The sequence below is a fragment of the Sesamum indicum genome, linkage group LG11 (assembly GCF_026168435.1).
Source record: "Sesamum indicum cultivar Baizhima isolate 11 linkage group LG11, ASM2616843v1, whole genome shotgun sequence".
Classification (NCBI taxonomy): domain Eukaryota; kingdom Viridiplantae; phylum Streptophyta; class Magnoliopsida; order Lamiales; family Pedaliaceae; genus Sesamum; species Sesamum indicum.
In genome coordinates, this window is record NC_142667.1 from 1,573,431 (window position 1) to 1,596,154 (window position 22,724).

The 22,724-nt window shown below is 32.0% G+C and overlaps 3 protein-coding genes across 3 annotated transcripts; 1 reads left to right on the forward strand and 2 right to left on the reverse strand.

Moving 5' to 3' along the window:
• Positions 1–835: 835 nt before the first annotated feature.
• LOC105173264 (cytochrome P450 87A3-like) lies at positions 836–8,703 on the reverse strand. The gene is made up of 9 exons (XM_011094953.3): positions 8,483–8,703; positions 7,360–7,684; positions 5,784–5,930; positions 4,769–5,014; positions 3,999–4,091; positions 3,671–3,749; positions 3,465–3,571; positions 3,202–3,329; positions 836–1,488 (listed from the first exon to the last, which is right to left on the reverse strand). The coding sequence occupies exons 1-9, from the start codon at positions 8,680–8,682 to the stop codon at positions 1,392–1,394; spliced, it is 1,422 nt and encodes a 473-aa protein (XP_011093255.1). The 5' UTR covers positions 8,683–8,703; the 3' UTR covers positions 836–1,391.
• A 3,793-nt stretch (positions 8,704–12,496) lies between these two features.
• On the forward strand, positions 12,497–13,585 carry LOC105173192 (short-chain dehydrogenase reductase 3b). Its single transcript, XM_011094870.3, has 2 exons — positions 12,497–12,618; positions 12,757–13,585. Exons 1-2 carry the CDS (start codon positions 12,605–12,607, stop codon positions 13,514–13,516), a joined length of 774 nt encoding a protein of 257 aa, XP_011093172.1. The 5' UTR covers positions 12,497–12,604; the 3' UTR covers positions 13,517–13,585.
• A 119-nt stretch (positions 13,586–13,704) lies between these two features.
• Positions 13,705–16,111, reverse strand: LOC105173193 (F-box protein PP2-A13). Its single transcript, XM_011094872.3, has 3 exons — positions 15,658–16,111; positions 15,455–15,573; positions 13,705–14,364 (listed from the first exon to the last, which is right to left on the reverse strand). The coding sequence occupies exons 1-3, from the start codon at positions 15,964–15,966 to the stop codon at positions 13,917–13,919; spliced, it is 876 nt and encodes a 291-aa protein (XP_011093174.1). The 5' UTR covers positions 15,967–16,111; the 3' UTR covers positions 13,705–13,916.
• Between the last annotated feature and the right edge of the window lie 6,613 nt (positions 16,112–22,724).

Below are 22,724 nucleotides of genomic sequence, written 5' to 3' on the forward strand. Positions count from 1 at the left end.
ATAGCTCATTAACCATTGTTTCGTATATCCTAAACCTTTCATGCATTAAGCCCACAAGTAAGGCAGATCAGCCCAACTGGATATGAGTCTAACTAGCCCACCAACAGGGAAGCAATGCCCACAGGCTTACCTCCTACGTTGTTGAACTGACAGACCCAAAAAACAAGCTCATTCTAACTGAACACGTCATCATATAGCTTGCCAACACATTAATACACGTATCTCCTGGTTGCTCCTTGTAGATCAATGGCAAATGAGTTGGGTTTCCACAATAACAGATTTTTGGATTTTTAGGTCAACCGAGCAAGACTTAGTCGACCTGGTGTATCTCAATCAATTCAAGTCCAAATCGTGCAGGGATTTTTTGATTTTGTTAGTTGATTCAAAGAGCTTTCAACTCAGTATAGGACTTTCTATAACAAACTCCTTTATCCTACTCTAAACACGTTTATAAATAGAGACTTTATGCAGTTATTTGGTAACATCAAATCTAACTCTCAAACTCTCACTTATTCTTTCAGTTGTCTGTCAATTTTCAGGTTATTCTAAGCTTATATTTTGCATACAATACTAATATATATACTTTATCATCATTTTTTACCATTATTCTCACTTTGATTCAACCTTTCTTGACTCTTTTTTCCGTAAAATGTTACTGACTTAAGTATTAGAGTACTAATCTTTATTTTACAGAGTTAATCTCCATTGATCTTGGAATTTTCCTTGAAAATTCTTCGACCTTGTTGTGGGAAAAAATTTGGCACGCATCAAATTTCATAAATAAAAGTATCCAACTTCTGCCTTTATAAACTTATTATTGTATTGCGCTAAAACTTTGTGATAACACAAGTTTATTAAATAGTAGAAAAGACACACTGTCTATTTAAATAGACTTAATTATTATTTTTACATATACATACATATATATATGTGAGTGCAAAGCCAACATAATTATATTTTTAGTTTCATAGGATAGAAGATTCTCAAATGATCTCAAAATTAAAAAACTCGACATATTTAGTCCTTTGTTGTATTAAATTCAATGTCCAAGTTTTTATAGAAAAATTGACGATAAAGACACGTGCAATGCGCGTGGTTGTATATTTGCTGGTCACACAACCGATGGACATGCACATTGTACGTGTTCTTACCGTGTATTTTTTTATAGAAACTTATACATAGAACTAAATGTGCCGAGTTTTTTTTTTCAATTTTGGGACTATTTAAAAATTTTCATAAAACATAGAACTAATACACTGAGTTTTTTTTTTAAAATTTTAAGACTATTTTAAAATATTTGTAAAATAAAAAAAACTATTAAATTCTTATTTTATGAGACTAAAAATATAATTTCATCGTGTAAAGCCATTGGGAGACATGTGTGTCTGAACTCAGTCTCTTCTTGCCTCCCGGAGCTGGACACACAGTGCTTTGGGGAACGCTAAACCTGGTTTTCGGACAATCACTCCTTCTTTTGTTATTTTCCACCTGAAGATTCAAACATATAATATTAGCTTTAGTAATACATAAAACTCAAACTATTTTAAAGAATTTATCTTTACAAATATTTACAGTTGACTCGGAGTCCCGCGAATCTAATTTCAAAAAGACATATTGTTAGGAAGACGAAAATTATAAGACCTATATGCTATGAGTAAACCATCATCATTCGATGTGGAAGAGCAGTGCAAACCATCATTCGGACGCAATTAATCACACAATAAGTACTTACCATGTGATTGATCGTTCTTTCTAAAATGTACTCTAATCAAATAACAATTATATTAAATTTGCCGAATAATTAGTGTAGGTGTGACCAAGTGTGAGTTATGTGTGGAGAAGAGGCCATGTGCCTTTTCAATTCAAAGGGCTAGCTTATGATGTTAAGTTGGGCCGAAAAGTGTAGTTTAAGTCTTGTAAATTAATGCATGCAGGACGAAAAATGATAACTTTTAAGTTATAGGACTAAAATTATAATTTAATTAGGTTACGTGCAAGTCACATTCATTTTTCAGCCAAATTAGCCAAAAAAAAAACAAAAATTACCAAAACACAAAACTTTGTTTGTTTTTGTGTTTTGCACACCTCTACTAGGTGTGCAATTGTAATTTAATTTTATTATTTTTTATTCTTTTCTTAACATAAATATATATATTATATTTTACTAACAAACAAAATACTATATATACATACACATATATATTACTAAATATATATATTTGATATTGAACAGTAACTCCTGTCTCCCAAATCCCAACATCAAACCTACACCACTTATTTTACATTATTTTATATTATATCAAAACACAAATCCAAACATACGATCTATCTCAAAACACATACTTACTTATCTCTATTTTTCTCTCTCTATCTCCAAAACACCAAAACAAAAACATTCAAAACATTAATCCAAACATAGTGGCTTTGTTTGGTTTTGTGTTTTTGCATTTTCCGAGACAAGATAAAACACACTCAATGTTTGTTTTTGTATTTTTACACCTTATCTGCGTGTTTTTCTGTTTTTCGACTTTCTATATATAATATATATATATTGACAATAAACAGTATTTTTTATCTCCCAAAAGTACAACATTAAACATAAAATATTTATATATATACATATTTATATATAAAATTATATATAAAAATATATGATTTGACAATGAACAGTAATTTTTGTCTCCCAAATCCCAATATCAAACCTACACCACTTATTTTAAAATATTTTAAATTTTCCCAAAACACAAATCCAAACATATCATCTATTTTCAACACACACTCACTTATCTCTATTTTTCTCTCTCTATTTCCAAAGCACAAAACAAAACAACTAAAACACAAATCCAAACATAATGGTAATTTTTTGTTCATATATTTTGATACTGGTATACTTAATAGGAAAAAAGTACATTCTTAGTTATGTAACTTCATGGGAGGTGATATTTTTATTGCACGTGAATTATTTTTCGCGATTCGGTCATGTAACATCTCTAAAATGGGCCAAAACACAAAACCAAACATTGTTTACAGCTCTCTTTCCAATAAAACACATTTTTATGACAAAATTATGAAGTTTTGACAAAAAACGAACAATATCTTATGTAAAAATGTTTCATCAAAATGGATAAATACACGTCATATCAATAACTTTTTTTTTTTTGGGGGGGGGGGGGGGTGAGGGGTTGCTTAATTAATAAATACCTATATTGGGTGACCAAATAATGGATAAAAATGGCGATTTGAAGCTTTGCAAAGTCAGCTCCAGCACAAAGTCTTCTACCTCCACCAAAAGCCAAGAATTTCTTGGATGCAGCATGCAGTTCTTGTCCCTTCATATCACATATATATTCATTAATATATAACAATTTAATATCAATTAAAATTCAAAAACATATATAAGTTTCGAAATATATATATATCATCATTTAAAAAAAAAGAAAAAATAATTATAGTTTTCGTCTGACCTGCCATCTCCAGGGATTGAACAAATACGGGTCCTCGTACTCGTTCGGGTTCAAATGAGTAGCGCATGGACAAACAACAACCGTCCAGCCTGCTGGTATAGTATATCCTGCTACATTTTTAATTTAATAATTTATGTATAAAATAAAATTTTAGTATACGTTATTTCAATATTTTATCTAATATATATAATTAAAAATTTTCTTGCCTTTTATTTTAACTTCCTGCATTACTTTCCTGAACATTCCGGGAACATTGTCCGCAAGGCGTACTGTTTCATTAATAACCTGCGAAAGAAATTAAATTAAAGAAAAATCACTTATAAAATCGTGTAATTATAAACTTATATTTTGGATCGACGAATTCGAATTTATAGAGAATGATCGTATTAAAAAAATTTAAAATCTATCAATATTCAAGTAAATACAATTAAAATTTTGATATTCTTTAAATATATAACTATCCAAAAAAAAGTTTATTATTAGATGATCATTAAGAATATTAAAAAAACTAGAAATTTAGGCAAATTATTTCACCATGTGAGTGAATGTCATAGATTTGTACTCTGTCCATGTAATCCCCCTCGTCTCCTTGTTATCTCTACCACTTAAGATTTTCTCATGCTCTTCCTGCACTAGCACAAAAAATAATATTAGCGATAAAATATTAAATAATAATATTTAAAATTATACTAAAATAGGTGTTAAGTATAAGGTGTATTTTTAAATATAACAGATCCTTCAGTAAAAATACAGATGAGTTGAAAAATCCCTCAATTAAAAAAAAAAAAAAGGGCAATACGATCCCCTTAAGGGAGAGGTGTGAGATTCTTTTTTAAAAGTTTGGGAGTCGCGCTAACTTTTTTATTTTTATTTTTATTTTATTTAGGGGGCATTTAGCTTGTCAGTATTTTTTATAAGGGAGTAAAATGCAATTAAATCCTGGGTACGATAATTTTGATTTTTGAAAATATGTAGAAAATTGAAATTTTGTTTAAAGCTCAGTTTGGCGTCGTGATTGCATAATTGATTATGTGAGAATCAATCTTTTAGTAATTTATTTTAGAAAAAGTAATTCTGACGTTCGTATTCGTAATTTCAATAACTGATTATACATATATATAGGGATAATTACACCATTCTCCCTAAGGTTTGGTATAACTACACATAGGGTCCTCCGTGATTTGAAATAAAATATATTTAATATCTGTAACGTTTGTTAGATGTGATTTTCAAAACATAAGAGATTTACGTGTAATTATACCAGACTTCAGGAGACGACAGTGCAATTGTCCCATGAAAAATACCTTAAGGTGTTGCAAGACATTGGGGTGTCGATGGAGGAAGTGCAAGGCCAATGCGATGGTCGTGGAAGTGGTCTCAAAGGAAGCAAAGAGAAGCAAAAACAACACATCCGTCGCAACTTCCCGTGTCAAAATGGTGTCTTCATCCTCCACTTCTCTCATTATCTGATCCAAGAAATCATGATTTCCGTTGCTTGATCTTCTTGCATCCAAGGCCGATCTTATCATTTTTATTGCTCTTTCTCGTCCCTACACACAAATTAGACAGTTTGTGCGAGATAAAATGATAATTATATTTTCTGGGAAGTGATTGAACAACTTTGTAGTTGTACAAAATCCCGACAGTTCTGTGTTTTCATTTGGCTATCCCTTTTAATGATGCTGAAGGGGGTACCTATACTAGGTTTAGTTGCACTTTTCGTCTTATTTGGCACTTTAATATTCGTTAGGGGTTATAAAAGGGTTATTCAACGATTTTAGAACAAAATTACCTGGAATTTTCAAAATCGATCGGAATTACGGTGCCACTTTTTGACAACTTTGTAATTCCGACTAAATTTATCCTAACGTCTCAATATTTAAAAAAGCTACATGACCAGCTTGCCGTCCAGTGGGCATGGACAGTATGGTAATTTGCTTGGTAGATCAGGAACATGTGGCTGTCCATCAATCTTTATCAATTAAAAAGCATGTTTCGCGCTCAATTTAATGTCTTAAGTTATTATATATTTATGCATTTTTTTTTCTTAAAATGCAGATCATACTCATGACAAATGTATTATAATCGTCCCGCGATGGATTTTACTTGCAAAAAATACGAAATGACTTAGCACGCCCGTCCAAAATAATAAAACAATAGTACAATCTAAAACTGACTAATTTTTAATATTTAAATTAAAAAAATACAAAAACACCCATGTTTTTTGGATAAAAATTATAATACATGTAAATATTATATGTTTCATATCTTGGATTTTCTTGAATTAATAAAATCAATAAATAGATAAAATAATTTGACCTGCATAGCTTCATGGAAGGCAGTTCCAGGGACATTAAGAGGAAATGAAATAAGAGCATCCTTGAAATTCTTGTAATTTTCCCTCAACTCTAAAGCCTTTCCTTCTTCCAAACCAAGGAACTTCTTCCCACCCAATTCAACCACCATCTACAGAGTTCCATTAACCAAAAAAATAAAAATAAAAAAATCATACCAAAATAAATAATCAATACAAAAAACACAATATCAAAATTTATAGATACAGAAAAAATTGTAATTTTCGTCCCGTAAGAATATGAATGACAATTTTGATCCTGTACAAATTTATTTCGGAAATTCTGTCCTTTAATTTTGGAAATTTCATTAGTAAAAACAGCTGAAATTTACTAAAATGACCAGAAATGTGCATGTAACATGAGTTCAAAAGAAAAATATGTTAATCCTGGGGAAATTTTATTTTAGTCCCTAATATTTTATTTTAATTGTAAAATAGTCTATATTTTTTCAATTCACTCCAAATTAGTCCTGCCAGTAGTTCGATAGGTGTCCCCCCCCCCCAATATTATTCTTATTAAAATTTTTATCTATATTATTATAAAATAAATCTTTTTGTAGTACAAATTTTTGAATACTCAAATTTATCCTTTAATTCATTTCTTCTCATTATAAAAATTGTTACGATAGTAATTTCGATATCTTTTAATAATCTCACAATTACAAAAAAAGATTATGTGATCCATTACTCTATTTTTCTCTCTCGTCTTATTTTTTTATACTTTTTTTCTAACAAACTTCAATATTAATTTTTAATAAACCCACAATTAGAATACATCAGCCCATGTTTTTTTCTTCTCGGGGAATTTTTTTTCCCTCATTTCCTCACAACATGATTGTTTTTTCTTTTCACAAATGTATTTTCTTTCTCTTCGTCTCACACTATAATTCTTTTCTATATATTTGTGGGGACTGTGTGTTTCGACGACTAATGTTTTGAAACTAAAATCATTTTCTTCCCTCATTTTTTATTTTCAATTTACAATTTGGTCCCTCGCACAAAAATCTTGAAAAAAAAATACAAATATTTTAATTATTTAGATGTAACTTGATCAATGATATATAACATAATTATTGTTTATTTGACGAATTTCTCGAACTTTTCAGATAAAACAGTTCTTGAATAAATTAAGTTGAAAAAAGAGTTTAAATAAAAAAAAAATAGCAATTCTTTTAAAATGGATTTTTAAAATTTTAATAAATAAAAAAAATTTAATATGTTAGTTAAAATGCTCAAGAATTGGGTTATAAAAGCCCTTACAGTAGAGTACCTACTCAAATTAGATGGGATATTTTTTTATTTATTTATTTTAAAATTTATGTGAAAGAGACGAAATTGCAATTGTAAATATTAAAAAGTGAGGGAGTAAAATATATTTTTTGTAAAAGATCAAAAGTTTTATAGGGATAACATGAAAAAATAATCCGTTGGACAGGGACTAATTTGAAGTGAATTGCAAAGACAATGACTATTTTGAAATCGAACGCAAATATAGGGACTAAAATGAATTTTACCCGAGACTGGAAGTGAAGTAAAACTTACAATTTCAGCTGCATCTTTGACATCCACTTCATGAGAATGAGCCCATCGAGAGAGATGTTTGCTGGTGATTCTGTCCATCTCATGCACCAACTCTTCCTTAAGGTTTTCGAGTCCGACGATGTCCCGAATCAGATTTCTGAGATACTTATGAGAATTTCCGGCGTGCACCGGCAGACCCTTTTCTCCCGTGATTCTGAAACCGCTTTGCGTGTACCACGCCTGGAACATTTTGCCTTCTTGCCCGAAAATGTATTGGTTCACTTCTTGGTCTGTGGACATCACCACTGGCTGCCCTACTAGACTTGTCCGAAAGACCGGCCCGTATCTGTGTCCGATTCAAAAAAGTGATTAATTAGCTATACGTACATGTGATAGTGTTTTAATTGGTGGGACGAGGATGTAAATGGTTATGGTAATATACCTACGAATCAAGTCAGTTAGGCTTCGTTTACGCTATTGGATTGGGTTGGATAACCAGTCCGGTTCAAGTAAAACGGATGTTAATTTACTTGTTGGGTTCTAGGGTCCGGGCTCGAACATCAGGTCCTGTTCTAATCACTGTTTTATTTACTTAACTCATTCCCAACAATTTTCATGGGATCAGTTATTTGCCAATCCAATCATATTACAAGAATATTATTTGATAGCTACGAAAAAAATTGATGCTAAAATCAGTTTCGAACTAATTAATAAAAAAAATTCTTACTTGCTAGCCTACATTATTTAATACAAAATATTTGCACGCTAATGAATTTAGCAATGATGATTTTAGCATCAAATTTTTTTTATAATTATCGAGCTATTTTCTTGTGGTGTCACTATAATTAATGGATAAGGTTAGTTATAAGGTTATAAGCAAACCATTATTAATTAAGGAAATGTTATAACATGACAACATTTGCATCTTTTTGTTTTGGTACTACATAATTAACGGCTTTGCTTGTTCTTCTTTCAATCATAAATAATTTACTTTATAGAATTTGATTGGTTATTTATTTTATTTTTCTTCTATTTTATTTAATTAAATAAATATATTAAAACAAATTAAATTATGCATATTCATCGAGTGTATTTCAGAACATGCGTGCGTTTATGTGTAAGACTTCATTGTAAGTAGGGGTACCTGGCCATTCTTTTTGCAATGAATGGAGGGATGCCCTCCAGCGGCTGAGCAGAGAAGTACTCAAATGTCTCTCCGATGAGCGGCAGCCCCATTGAACCGGGCGGCAACACCCCGTTGCACTTAGGGTTCCGCCACCGGTAAACCCATAGAGATACCGCCACGACAAGCGGCACCACCACGTATAGGAGGAGGATTGCCATATTAGTAGCTGTTAATGAGCTCCTTGCTTGCCTATGAAAGCATGGGGACATGGCGTACGCGTGTGTGTATATATATATATTATTTTTGTGATGTATTAGGGTGTGTCGTTCTTGCTAAGAAAGAGACATATCATCATAAAAACACGTGTTTTAGGTAAACTACAGTTTTAGTCGCATAATTATGTGTTATATAAATTGACTTTTGCGATTTAATCTTATAATTTTAAAATATTAGTAATTAAATTGAAGATTTTGTCGGATTAGAACTTGACTTGTGAAGATTAATTAAAAAAAAATTTATATCGTCAAGTTTGTTGGGCCGTGCCCTAACAATAAACAATTTTTCGACCAAATTTAATTAGTCAAAGTTTTTAATTTAATTAGATTATGTGCAAGTCACATGTAATTTTTTGATAAAATCAGGCAAAAAGTGACTAAAATTTTCAAAATTGTAAAAATAAATTATGCAATACCAATAATATCACCCTTTATGTGGTAGGACTAGATTACATTTTTTTGTTCCTAGATTAAATTAACCTCTTTAGATAATCATTATTGTTGTTATTATTATTATTATTATATGTTATTATTTATTTATTTATTATCATTGTTACTATTATTATTTTGTCAAGTTTTGAGAGTACAATGATCATTCTCGTTTGGACTAATTTTATACCACCTCCCAAGGTGGTATCAGTTATTCAAGTGTAGCAGTAATTAGTACAGGGCTTTGGTTTTATACCGAGCCCTCAAACAATAAAGTAAATATTATATCAACATATACTTATTTTCTTATACGGACTTATATATCAAAGTAAACGGGGCCTTAGTTCACAAAATTTTAAAAAATAAATAAAACTATAATTCAAGAAGGATATTGATAATTTTCTAAATAATAAAAGATGTTTATAATTATACCAAAATTTGAGAAAAATACATTATAATTTATCCTGAGAAAAATACGCAGACCGATGAAATTCATACACATAGTCGTCTTAGTTATGGAGTCTCAATTTCAATATCAAGATGTTGACTTTTGAAGACTTTTTGTTTTTTAATAATTTTTTGGAGGAACTATTTTTTATATTTTATGGTCCATAGAAAATTTAGGTATGTCACCATATCTCTCACTCCATGTGAATTGAAGGTTCATTATCATTATTCATCCAATCAACCTAATTACTTTATAGATGCCATATTTATCAACTAAACTAACATCTACCTAATTCTTTTTTAAAGCACAATAATAATAATAATAATAATAATAATAATAATAATAATAATAATAATAATAATAATAGTCAATACTCTCTATGTTTATTGTACCAGCTCAAGGCACACCGATCAGCCCAGCGGGTTTCAAATCGGCTGGCCCATGAGTAGGTATGTTAAATCCATAAATTCATCTCCCTTATCTTTACTAAATTGGCAGGCTCAAGGAGCATGCCCATTATCAGTCGTACACGTCATCAAACAGCTGAGCGGACACACCATACAAATTGCCTACACATGGAAAAACATCATGCTAAAATATCTCCAACAAACTCCTAAGAACTCGATGGTAATCTAGCCGATAATCAGCAAGTAACATATCTCAGAAGACTCGAACAGATTGGGGCAAGACTCAGTCAAAATATCATAACTCCTTCAAGATAAGTCTAAATTTTGACATTTTTTTTATGTTATTTAGCTAACACATGTAGTCATCCAATGGTAACCAAGTATCTCTTACTCATACACTCAATTCTGTCTCGATTTTTTAGCTACTTTTTGTACTTCACACGAATTATATCTGTTGCCGCCATTTTCAACTATTATTTTTTTTTGGGTAAATATGTGTCTCCCTCATTGGCTAGCCCTTTCCGGCTCTGATTCACCTGCGGAAAAAGGGGGTTCGATAGCAGTAGCTGCGTACTCTTCCATTCCTGCGGGAATTGGGACTAATCAAATTTCGTTCTCGTCCGAGCTAAGAGGATTTGATGAATCGTCTCTTGCACGAAGACTTTGGAGCTACTGATCTCTGACAAAATATAGTTCAAAATTATAATTGAAACATTTGAAATTTTTTAAATTTAGAACTAGCCAAACAAATTCAGATAATTTTGTTATTAAAGATTTAAAATTCATAATTTTTAAATTCGTATAAGGTAAAAGTTTCAAAATCTTTTGTGGGGTCGAATCTTACAAAATAAACCATAAGTTGATATTTCAATACCGAAACCTCAACAAACCCAAAATTTTCTATTTTTTTTTTCTTTTTTGTGTTATAAATTTCAATAACTAACGGTCAACATGGCATCAAATATTTATGACCGTTGGACAACAACTACTACTGCATTTGACCAACAATTATCCATGACTCAGGGTCATGGGGCCTCGATTTAAAATTCATAATTTTTAAATCCGTATAAGGTAAAAGTTTCAAAATCTTTTGTGGAGTCGAATCTTACAAAATAAACCATAAGTTGAAATTTCAATACCAAAACCTCAACAAACCCAAAATTTTCTATTTTTTTTCCTTTTTTGCGTTATAAATTTCAATAACTAACGGTCAACATGGCATCAAATATTTATGACCGTTCGACAACAACTACTACTGCATTTGACCAACAATTATCATGACTTCAGGGTCATGGGGTCTCGACTTTGCCAACTATCAAATATTATTAAAAAATTAATATTAAATAATTCTCGTCTTCAATAATTTAAATTTTTAAATGAGGTGATCATGTAACGTATGACTGAAACTAGCTATAATAAATGGAGAGAGTTATTAATTTCTATTGGCTCCTTAAATAATAATAAATCATGAATATTATTAAAAATCTCATTTTCGTCTTAATTAATTAACCAAAAAAATAGAATATTATAATAATTTTATTTTTATTGAAGTCTAAGGGCCATGTCTCGACCTGCCTATGGATACAATTATTGGTATAGATTGATCAATTAAAACAATCAATGGGGTCATCGTTTGAGCACTCAAAAATTAAAAATTATAAGTTCCAATGCTATAAAGTTAGATATATCTCTACGTTATAATAATTTATTTTTTAATATGTTCTTAATTTGGAATTGTCCATATATCAAATTATTTTTTTATTTAAATATATTTTAAGGATGTAATAATCGTATACTAATAAAAAAAACTATCATTTCGTGCCTGAAAAGTAGCCCTCTTGCGATAAGTCATTAATAAGTGGAACTCAAATCCATAATTGTATAATAGTGGAAGCCGAGCTTCTGAATTTACCTAAGAATAAAATATGGAATTCCTTAAAATACGCACTTGATATAATTTAGTCAATTTCGATAATACATATAAATAAACACCGATTTTTTTATTGTTCATTTAATGATAATAGTATCATTTAATTTGATTTTTTCTATTATTAGGTGAATATTGTGTCTATATCCCATAATAGAGTGGAGATATGGTGAGAATATTGGGAAAAAAGGTTGCTTTCATAATTAATATCAATTGTAAATATGGGGTAAATTACACTTTTGGTCCCTATATTTTAGATCAAAATTGATTTTGGTCCTTAAACTTTTCGAGGCATGATTTTGGTCTCCAATCTTTATTAATTCTTACGATTTTGGCTCAACCATTAAATCGAGTTTGAAGATGTTAAGAGGGAATTGTAATGTATACTTTGTAAAGATTAAGGACTAAAATTATAATAATTTGCAAAAAATAGAGATAAAAATCATGTTTCGAAAAATTTAGGGACTAAAATCGATTTTGACCCAAATTACAGAGACTAAAAGTATAATTTACCTGTATATATGTCATGACCTACAAGGATGTATCACCTGCCCATGAGTTTTTCATTTGTTCCCATAATTAAGTAATCCCAACTAAGTACTAGTTCCCTGCTTCTCATCATCACTTGATCAAAGCTCTCTCTTGCTCAGATCAATGTCCACTGGAAGGTATTTAGTCACCATATACATTTTCTTGATTCTTCAATTATACAAAATCATTAATTTATGACAACTTATGGTACGAAAGTTTAAGATGTTAGAGACGATATATATTTAATATTTAATATTTCTAACGATATACGCCAGGTTGGAAGGCAAGGTGGCGATAATCACCGGAGCCGCCAGCGGCATCGGTGAGGCGACGGCCCGGCTATTCGTCCACCATGGCGCTTTCATTGTGATCGCCGACATCCAGGATGAGTTGGGGGCTCAAGTGGCGGCCTCCATCGGCGAGCACAGGGCCACCTACAAGCACTGTGATGTCCGGGATGAGAAACAAGTGGAAGAAACCGTTGCCTTTACTGTAGCAAAATACGGCAAACTCGACATCATGTACAGCAACGCTGGAATCCTCGGCCCGATAGAGAGCATTCTTGATATGGACATTAGTGACGGATTCGACAAAACAGTGGCGGTGAATGCCCGTGGGGCGGCCATTGCCATCAAGCATGCAGCGCGTGTAATGGTGGCTGGAAAAGTACAGGGCTCGATCATTTGCACCGCTAGCACGGAGGCGACGCGTGCAGGGCGGGCGCCGGCTGCGTATGTAGCATCCAAGCATGCTGTTTTAGGCCTTGTTAGGGCGGCAGCGAGGGAGCTGGGGCCGCACGGGATTAGGGTCAACTGTGTGTCGCCCCATGGAGTGGCTACGCCGATGGTGTGTGATGTGTTGGGGATGGATGTTGCAAGCGTGGAAGCTCGTTTTTCGGGCATGGGTAACCTGAAAGGGGTTGTGTTGAAGAAGGATCATGTGGCGGAGGCTGTTCTGTTTCTTGCTTCGGATGAGTCGGCTTATGTAAGCGCGACGAATTTGAGCATTGATGGGGGGCTTAGTACTATGATCTAATGTTGGCTTTGAGTGTTCTAACTAGGAATGGGGCAATTCTTGCTACAATAAATTGGATTATTTGTAAAATGGTATTGTATTTCGTATTGTGTTTAATATATATATATATATATATATATATGGACGTTGCAATTGCATAACATAATTACCAGAAACTGAGAATGAAAACAGGATAAGGAAAGATGAAATCAAAGGAAGGCAAGCAACACTAATGTTATCAAAACTAGTCTTGTCTCCTCAAATTATGTACAAGATGCATCCAGCACTACCAGAGAGCAAAACTCGAAGCACACGAATCTTCACAAATCCAGAACAGAGAAACCGAGACCAACAAAAATATACATCGGCTCCTGGAAAAGCATTATCTCTGCTTCCTTAGTTTTGTTCTTAATGCGAGAACCTACAACTTTTTACAAACTTCGACATCTACAGAAGAGAACAACTCCTTTCCTAAACTACTCGGGCATATCAAGACAGAATCTACGCAAAGACCACCTTTGGTGTGCGTGCAATCAATCTGAGTCAAAGAAAATTTTACGTTTGTTAACGACTTGGGATCCTCAACAACAAAATCTCCCACGTGGTAGTGTACCCAGGTCCCTAAGTTGCCCAACATGTAACGGGATACTGCATGCTGTTCGTCCTGCGTTTTCAACTGAAATTGTGCAGGTTTTAGGTCCCATCCGTGTACATTATCAGAATTACATACCCGACGGCCCAATCTTTTACAAGCCCTTCCAAGCTGCAGTTTGAAGAACAGACTATAAGTTCCAGGCGGGAATGGGAACTCAAGGTTCCCATCTACTTCAAGCCACCAGATCTGCTGAAGGTATGCGATGGTTTGAAATCTACATATGAAGAAATAAGAGGAAAATCAGACGCTCAATTTCCTCATACGAAAAGAACAAATTTCAAAACCACAAGAAAAAGGATTGCACAACTTAGGAGATAGATAATCTTCCATAACTGAATAAACTGACAAAAGATAAAGAATTCCAATTCTACTCAATTCTTTTGCAGAGTGTAGAATACTGGCGACGACGAGACCAATGCCCATATATATGCACTCTAATATAGAATAGGTGCTGCACATTTCTTAGGAACAAATTAGTTTCCAAAGAGTAAGAGATTATTTCTTCTTATCACAGTTTAATCACCTAAAAATAAGGCTAAGAATCAAGCTCGACGAAACATTTTGTCATGGACTCTAGCAACTATATGTAAAGCAGAATTCGGTATTCTCCACTATGCTTTTATTCCCTGCTTTTCTTCGACTAAATTGGTAATTAATGATCCACCCTGTTTTCGCTCCTATTCAAGGTATAAAACGTTGATCAAGAACTAATAAGCCTAACCGAATTATAATGAAACCTAACACCTTCCACAGAGAACTTCAAAGGCATCAATCTCTTGAACTTTCTTTTACCATTTCACGGATAATTAAGGATCATTTCTCCTTGAACAGACTCATTGGAACTTTTAGAGGAAGTTCTCCATGGTTCCCGAACTAAAAGGACCGGAAAGAACAAAAATGAAAACAATGAATGAACAATTTTCCTTTCATCCTTAAAAGGAACAAACAATTTGATCCTGAGCTCCAGAAACTGGATGAGAAAACTTAGATTCAGGACTCTAATTCTCTTCAACTTCACAAGATCCAAAAGTTCATTCATCGCTTCCTTTTCCTATAGTTGCTCTCATGCTTCTCAAAGCTTAAAGAAATTCAAAAATCATCAACTGCAAAGGCAACTACACCAGTCCCACAAACAAAAAGGTCCCTGCAATCTTAAATCCCTACATGGATAACAAAAAATTAAATTCTTAGTTCTTCCGAGCAAGTCAATAGTAGTACACATAAATCTTCAGAGAATAATTACACTTGCATATTCAATTATTCATCATCAATTAGGCACCACACACAGTCTACCAAAAACCCACCTGGATTCATCAGTTGGAATGTGATTCCAATACCTCCGATCATCAATTCCCGTTATCGTTAGCGCCTTTGACGAAATCTCCAAACAAACCCCTCCTGTTCGCTTATCAATCCAAACTTCCTATTCCAATATACAAACACACAAGTCATAATCCACAACCCGAAAAGAAAAAGTTGAAAAATAACCAGACGAACTTTTCCATACCTTAGTGCCACCATCGAAGGAGCTGGGCCTACATAGCCTGCCATAAACGTCCTTCTTGCCCTTGTCTCCGGCACCACCCTGATCAGACAATTTGGAGAGAATATAGGGATAGGTAGAAGGCAATTTGGGAACCCAGATGAAGTCGGCGGAGGATGCTGCGCGAAAAGCACGGCTGAGTCGGGCCAGCTTGGCGATCTCCGGCGGGTCCAAGTAGGAAAGGACCAGGGCGATGCAGGATTCCGGTATGTCCTCCAGTTTGGGCCTCGGCCCGTCGTGCTCTACCGGAAGAGTCGATGCGTTTGCGCCCATTCTCAGATGGCCGGAGAATGGATTGAGCTTCTTCAACGGTTTTAGAGAGAAAAATGAAAAGGAAGGGATCAAATTCTATATTTATATGTAGGGAAGGAGAATTTAGAGGGAAATGCAAGAGCTGAGTGTTGGTATCCTCTGCGTTAGGATTCCATGTACCCCCACATCTCCTCCGGTTCAGTTTCGTACAATTCTGTGTTGACTGCTGCTAATCTACTTTTGTTGCCAGGTCCGTCTAGGGGCATAAATGTAATCAACTCTACATCGTGATTCTCGCTCTCAAAGGGAAACTGTAGGGAAGAGCAGGGAAGGATATGGGAGAGGATTGAGCACCTGTGTGCCTGGGAATTCTGACATAAACATGGAAACGTTCTTATCCAGTACAGTGTGACGGTGGGTCCCCTATCCCACGCTCGCGGAAGAGCGTGACAACAAGCCGTCTGATAAGCACTTTAACTTATATAAATATATACCAGTCCGCCGCTTATCACCCGTCTCTGGGTCCTTAGGCTGGGACTTGTTTGGTTTGGTTGATTACAAATAATTTGATTTATAATAAATTTTATTTATTATTTAATTGCATTTTATTCTCATAATTTTAAGATTTATGTCCGTTTTACAAATTATCTTCGTTCTAAAACATATGTTTAAATAAATCTATATGAATTATATTAAAACATCACCAATTAATTATTTATATTAAAACATCACCAATTAATTATTTATATTAAAATACAGCCCTATAAAGTATTATAAAATTAAAAATTTACACCAATTACATAAACATCTGTAGCAGTTAAAAGCACCGTTGTAATGGATTTCGCCCACCTTATATTTACTTTTATGATTAATTACGCATAAATTCTCTTTGAAAATATAAAATTATATCTTTTTTTAATGAAATTTTAAATTACACTTAAACCCCTTTATAAAATTTATTATTTATATTTGATCCCTTTTTGTCAGAATTTTCATGAAAAATATTTATATTACCAAAAAATTAATTATATACATTTTTATTTTACCCCTCATTTTATGTCCTTATATAATAATTTTGTACTTATAAAGAAAAAGAACATGCACACACACACACACACATATATATATACATAATAATTTTTATCGCACTCCGTATATATACCAAAATATGCATGAGAATGTTAAATGAGTGGCAAAATTAAAAATTTTATGTAACTCTTTTTACTTGAGTCAGCATTTCTCATCCAAACATTAACGGAAGAAGGTCATGTGTAAATGACGTATTTTCGGAAGGGGTATAAGTGTAATTTTAAAATTTTTTTAGAAAAAAATATAATTTTATATTTTTAAATGGAATTTAAGTGTAATAAACCCTTACTTTTATTTTCATTTGTTAGATTTCGTTATACATATATAAATGATAAGTGTAAATTACAATGGGCTCTTTTGAAATTTGGCTAAATTTTGTAATTTATCGTCTAAACCTTTTTTTGTATCAACTTATAATGACAAAATGTAAACTTTCGTACAATGATAAATTGACAAAAAAAAAAGATACCAAAATATAAAAATGATAGTACTTCGAATGCTAAAGTATAATAAACCTTAATTATAAGATATAATTACCCTCCGCTCCCCTGAAGTTTTGTGTAATTATACGTAGACCCTATATAGTTTGGGAAATTATATTTAGTACCCTTAAAGTTTGCTTTCGTCCAACAAATAAGTCCCTCCATTAGTTAAAATTCACCAAAATTATTAATATTAACAAAAAAAAATTAAAAAAAGATATATATTACTATCGGTTGACTTATTACTGACTTATTACCGGTCAAATGAATCTTTTTATGATTAAATTACCCTCATACGTATTCACATATTAATACACATGAGAAAGTATATTTTCACAGTTATAACAGTATTTTAGTTTAAAAAATATTATTTGACATACAATAAGTCAGTAATAGTCAATCAAGGGTAAAATTAATTCTCATTCAATTTTTGGTTAATATCAACAAATTTAGTAATTTTTTTGACTAATAGAGGAACTTATTTGATAAATAGAATCAAATTTCAGAAATGTTAGTTGTAATTTTTCAAATCACATAAAATTTAAATGTAATTATATTAAATTCCAGGAGAATGAATAGTAATTATTCCTAATTATTAACATCCCTTCCAACATTAAGTATGCAAAGTGTGGGAAACACGCTCTTATCTGAGCAAGTAGTCTGACATGCCCGCCAAGGTTGCTCAAACGTCCCACATATACATAGATTGCCACTTGTCTCAAAATTCCCCAAAACTAATAATCCCACTACCCCCCACCCCACCCCCCTTCCCCTCCAATTGCATAAAAATTTGATGGATAATGTAATATACTTTTTAATTAATTTATTCAAATCAAATTTCCACCTCACTCTCTGTCTCTCTCACTTGTCATAAAATCAATCACAGGAAAATTAAATTTAAAACCAAAAAAGGAAAAATAAAAATGAAACGTATTTGACCAAGTTATTATTATTAGTGTACAAGTAAAAATATTACACTATATTTGTTTTCATTTTCAAGTTATTTTTAAAATGAGTCAAAACATGCTCAATGTTTGTCATCATTCAGAAACACATTATCTAAGTATTTTAAACTGTTTTAGTATAAATATATACATATATATACACATACATATACATAAATATATATATAAAAAAGACATGATTTGACAATGAATAGTAATTTTTGTCTCTCAAAACACAACATCAAACGTACAATACTTATTTTAAATTATTTCCAAAAACAAATCAAAACATGTATATCATCTCTAATACATGCTTATTTATCTTTGTTTTTCTCTCTCTATCTCCACAAAACACAAAAAAACACTCAGAAAACGAATCCAAAGATTATGTTAAAGTTTTGGTAATTATACGTTTGTGTTTGTTTTAATTTAGCTTTTTCTGACTTCTTCCTACTTCCTATGTTGCTATCATACATTATATAATATTTTCTATTTGTGATAATATATAGTTTCTTTTACATTAATATGAAGTAAGATTTTATAGAAATATAATACGAATATGTGATATGATAATTTTTTTAAAAGTATTAAAATTTATTAATTACATTAGGATAGTCCATTAACATTTTAATATTAATATATATGTAATATTGTCAAATATATTTTTCTGGTGCAGAGGAGTTTGTGATAAGTTTAGAATAAATTATATCAGCATTTTTCACTTAAATTAGATTTAGTTTCGTAAATATTTACAAAAGCACCTTCTGAAGGGGTCTCGGTATTTAGTTCAAGATGTATAATGGCGAGGTTTCGTTCTTTAATAAGGAGAATACTTGTAATTACAATTATAACAACCTCAGGAGCTGTACTTATAATTTTAAAAAGAATGGTAACCTCAAGGGCTGTCAATATAATTTATCATATAAATTAATACTCTCGTCATATCTACTATTAATCAGATACTACAAAAAACGTATTTTATACCATATTCGAATTTTTTTTAAAAAATTCTGAATAGTCCACGTATCTAATGTCGAATATTTAGTAATAATTAAAATTATATAAAATTATTTTAAATGTATTCATATATAATAAACTACAAATTAGTGTCTTCCAAAGGTCACTACATTTAATAATCATGATTCCCATATCTAGAAAAAGAGTATAGGACACAGCTAGGGACTACTCCACACTTGGTGAAGAACCTTATCCACACTCTAAATTTGGTGGTAGGTGTAATCTTTGTGAATCTTTCTTTCTTCTTTTATAAAATAAATAAATAGCCAAAGAACATAAAACCCTCTTATGTTTAAAAAGTTTAGTTAAAAAATCGCCTATATTATTTTTTGAAATGTAGCTCTACTACCCCTCCCTATTAACTTTAACTAATGGCATCTCCGATATCTTCAATTTCGATCGCCATGATGGACCAAAACATCACCCTGGAGGCTGTCATATTCTCTCAAAGGTATTTACAAATCACCCATCAATGCAAAAATAACAAACTGCATTCAGTCAGGAAATTACAACCTTAAACTTTGCGCGATCTCAATATTACAATTACTCTGGATCTTCTTCCCCAAAAAAATGGACCCTTTTACACCCATATTATGGGGCAGCAAAAATACAGTTCAGGCCTCTGATTAATTGTCTTCATAAGGTGGTCGTTCTTGATCATGGGCAGTTCAGTAATTCGGCAAGACTATCAGAATAATGTAATTTTCTTATTGTCTTTACTGGTAAGAAAAAGCCTAATATAATGATGAGAAAAATTGAACGCACAACCTTCTGATTAGAAATGGCTGTGCTTATATAATAATAATAATAATGTTGGTGACTAGTATTCCATAATTAGAGGTCCCATTCCCATCCCTTCAAAGTATGCACTTTTTTCCTTTGATTAAGACAAAAAGGGATCACTATTTTAACCACTAAACACCTGTTTTCTTGCCTTAATCATAACCCCTAAACTGTCACTAATCTTTGGAAGGATTAAACAAATGTTGCTTTGGTCATTTCTTTAATTGCAGAAAGACTAAAGGTAAATGATTCCTTTTCCACTTTGTGTGTAATTTAATTAAAAGGGCAGTTTAAAATAATAAGACAATCACTAATGACAGTTAATAATTCACATAATAATTAGGAAAAGTGAGATGTTGGGTGTGGATGTGGAGGTGAGTCAGCAGAACATCTGAGGCCACAAGAACCCTTCTGCGCAAATCCATGTACACATCCTCTGCTGTCAGCATTTGGACATCTCATTTTATTATATATATATATATATATATATATATGTTTGTGGACTTGAAGTGAAGGGAGCAGCCCTCCCCCAAGGATTTCTTGTTCACTTGCTACAATGATGTTTTTTTTAATTAGTATGTTGTCAATTTGAGTTTCACAATGTACTTTTAGATTTTTTTTTTGTATTTTATAATGCTTTTTTATTTTTTATTATATTTAATATGTACGGGTATAATATATATATATGGTTCTAAATATATAAATGATATAGTATAATCAAAGCCCGAAAATGAGCTATGACGAGTGATTAGGGTTTAGAGTCACAATCATTGAGGGTGCACCGATGAATTTTCTATAAATTCCTCATATATATGGATAAGAGGAGCGGGGGTGGGGGGAGGGGGGAGATTGGTTTAGATGAGAAGACGGCCATTGAATTTCGGGAGCAATAAATGCTTCGAAAATTATATATATCTTATTTTAAAAACTATGACGGATTGTTGGTAGAAAAAATAATAAAAATTCTTTCGCATATTTAGCACGGAGGTTGCCTTGAATTTTTGTTTTCATATTTTAATATTGCAATATGAATAACAATGTGAATTATATATATATATATATATATATATTATGTACATATTGTAAATGAAATCTCTATTAATATTTGATAATTCCATATTATGAATGATGTTGTAGTTTACACTTAAATTTGGCATATGAAAATAATATGTGATTTGTAAATTACCTATTTCTATTCTTGTTTTTACAATAAAATGATAAAATTGTACTTTTTATCCCACTATTGAGGGGTAATTACACTTTCAATCCCAAACTTTATAGACACAGCAAATTAGGTCTCACAACTTGAAAAATCAATGCATGTGGCCACCTACCTAAAAAACTATGAAAACAGCCATGTATTTGTCACGTGCAGTTTTGTACAGCTATTTGGAGGGAAAAGAGGCACATGGGTGTCACATGTTGGCTTTGGTGAAAAAGATTGACGACATTTTTGCACTTCTCAACTGTATATATAACCACTTTGATTTTTTTTTTTTGGTAAATTATAACGACAATACTGAAGTTTGACATAATTACGAATACCCCTTGGGTGTTTGAAAAATTACAAACATATCCCTGATGTTTGATGAAATTATGTAAGTGTTGAAGCAAGGTATGAAATTACCAATTTTGCGCTTACTATATTTTCTTAAAAAAATTAAAAATTTATAAAAAAAATAAAACAGAGTGGATGAAAATTTTTTGAAAATTTATAAAAAAAATTCCAGTTAGTCCATAAAAAATAAAAAAAATTAAAAAATAAATAAAACTATAATTATTAGTCCATAAGGGCATTTTGGTCAATTCACCTATAAATGGATGGAAACTGACCAATGGATTGGCTAATTGTTAGGCGATCGTTAAAACTAGGGGGATATTGATAACTTTTCTAACAATGAGAAGGTATTCATAGTTATGTCAAACCTCAAGAGAGGTTGTTGTAATTTATCTTTATTCTTTAAAAAAAAAAAAACAATCTTGTTAGAGTCTGTTTGTGTTGGGAGTAGGGGTGGGCGAACGGATCAGGTTAATTGGGTCCCGACCCGATTGGATACAAACTATTCGGGTCGATTTTTTTGAGTTTTGTACGGGTTCGGATTAACTCGTAACCCGATTAAGAATAGTCGGGTTCGGGTGCGGGTTAGACCACTCGACCCGAAGAACCCGATCGGGAGAAAGGCAAAAAGGGAGAGGGTTCAAACGGGTTATACTTTACACCAAAAACACCAACACTATGTTTGATTTTATTTTTAACTTATTTTGATGTATTTTGTGGAGATAGAGAGAGAAACAAAGATAAATAAATATGTGTTAGAGATAGTTGTTGGAAAATTGAAAGACTGTGCCGTGGAAAACCACTGCCTTGAAAATAAAATTTCGGTATTACCGTGGTGCAAATAGTATAAATCGATCGCTCCCCAAGGTTAACACAGCTATTACTTTCTTACACGCGCACTCGTGG

Bases quoted from the DNA above. Each gene is read 5' to 3' on its own strand.
- LOC105173264 (XM_011094953.3), bottom strand. From the start codon at position 8,682: ATGGCAATCCTCCTCCTATACGTGGTGGTGCCGCTTGTCGTGGCGGTA. The intron at 5,931-7,359 runs GTAAGTTTTACT...GGAACTCTGTAG, and splicing joins TCAAAGATGCAGCTGAAATT to ATGGTGGTTGAATTGGGTGG. The intron at 5,015-5,783 runs GTCAAATTATTT...ATTTGTGTGTAG, and splicing joins CCTTCCATGAAGCTATGCAG to GGACGAGAAAGAGCAATAAA.
- LOC105173193 (XM_011094872.3), bottom strand. From the start codon at position 15,966: ATGGGCGCAAACGCATCGACTCTTCCGGTAGAGCACGACGGGCCGAGG. The intron at 15,574-15,657 runs GTATGGAAAAGT...ATATTGGAATAG, and splicing joins CCTTCGATGGTGGCACTAAG to GAAGTTTGGATTGATAAGCG. The intron at 14,365-15,454 runs GTGGGTTTTTGG...CTTCATATGTAG, and splicing joins ATTCCAACTGATGAATCCAG to ATTTCAAACCATCGCATACC.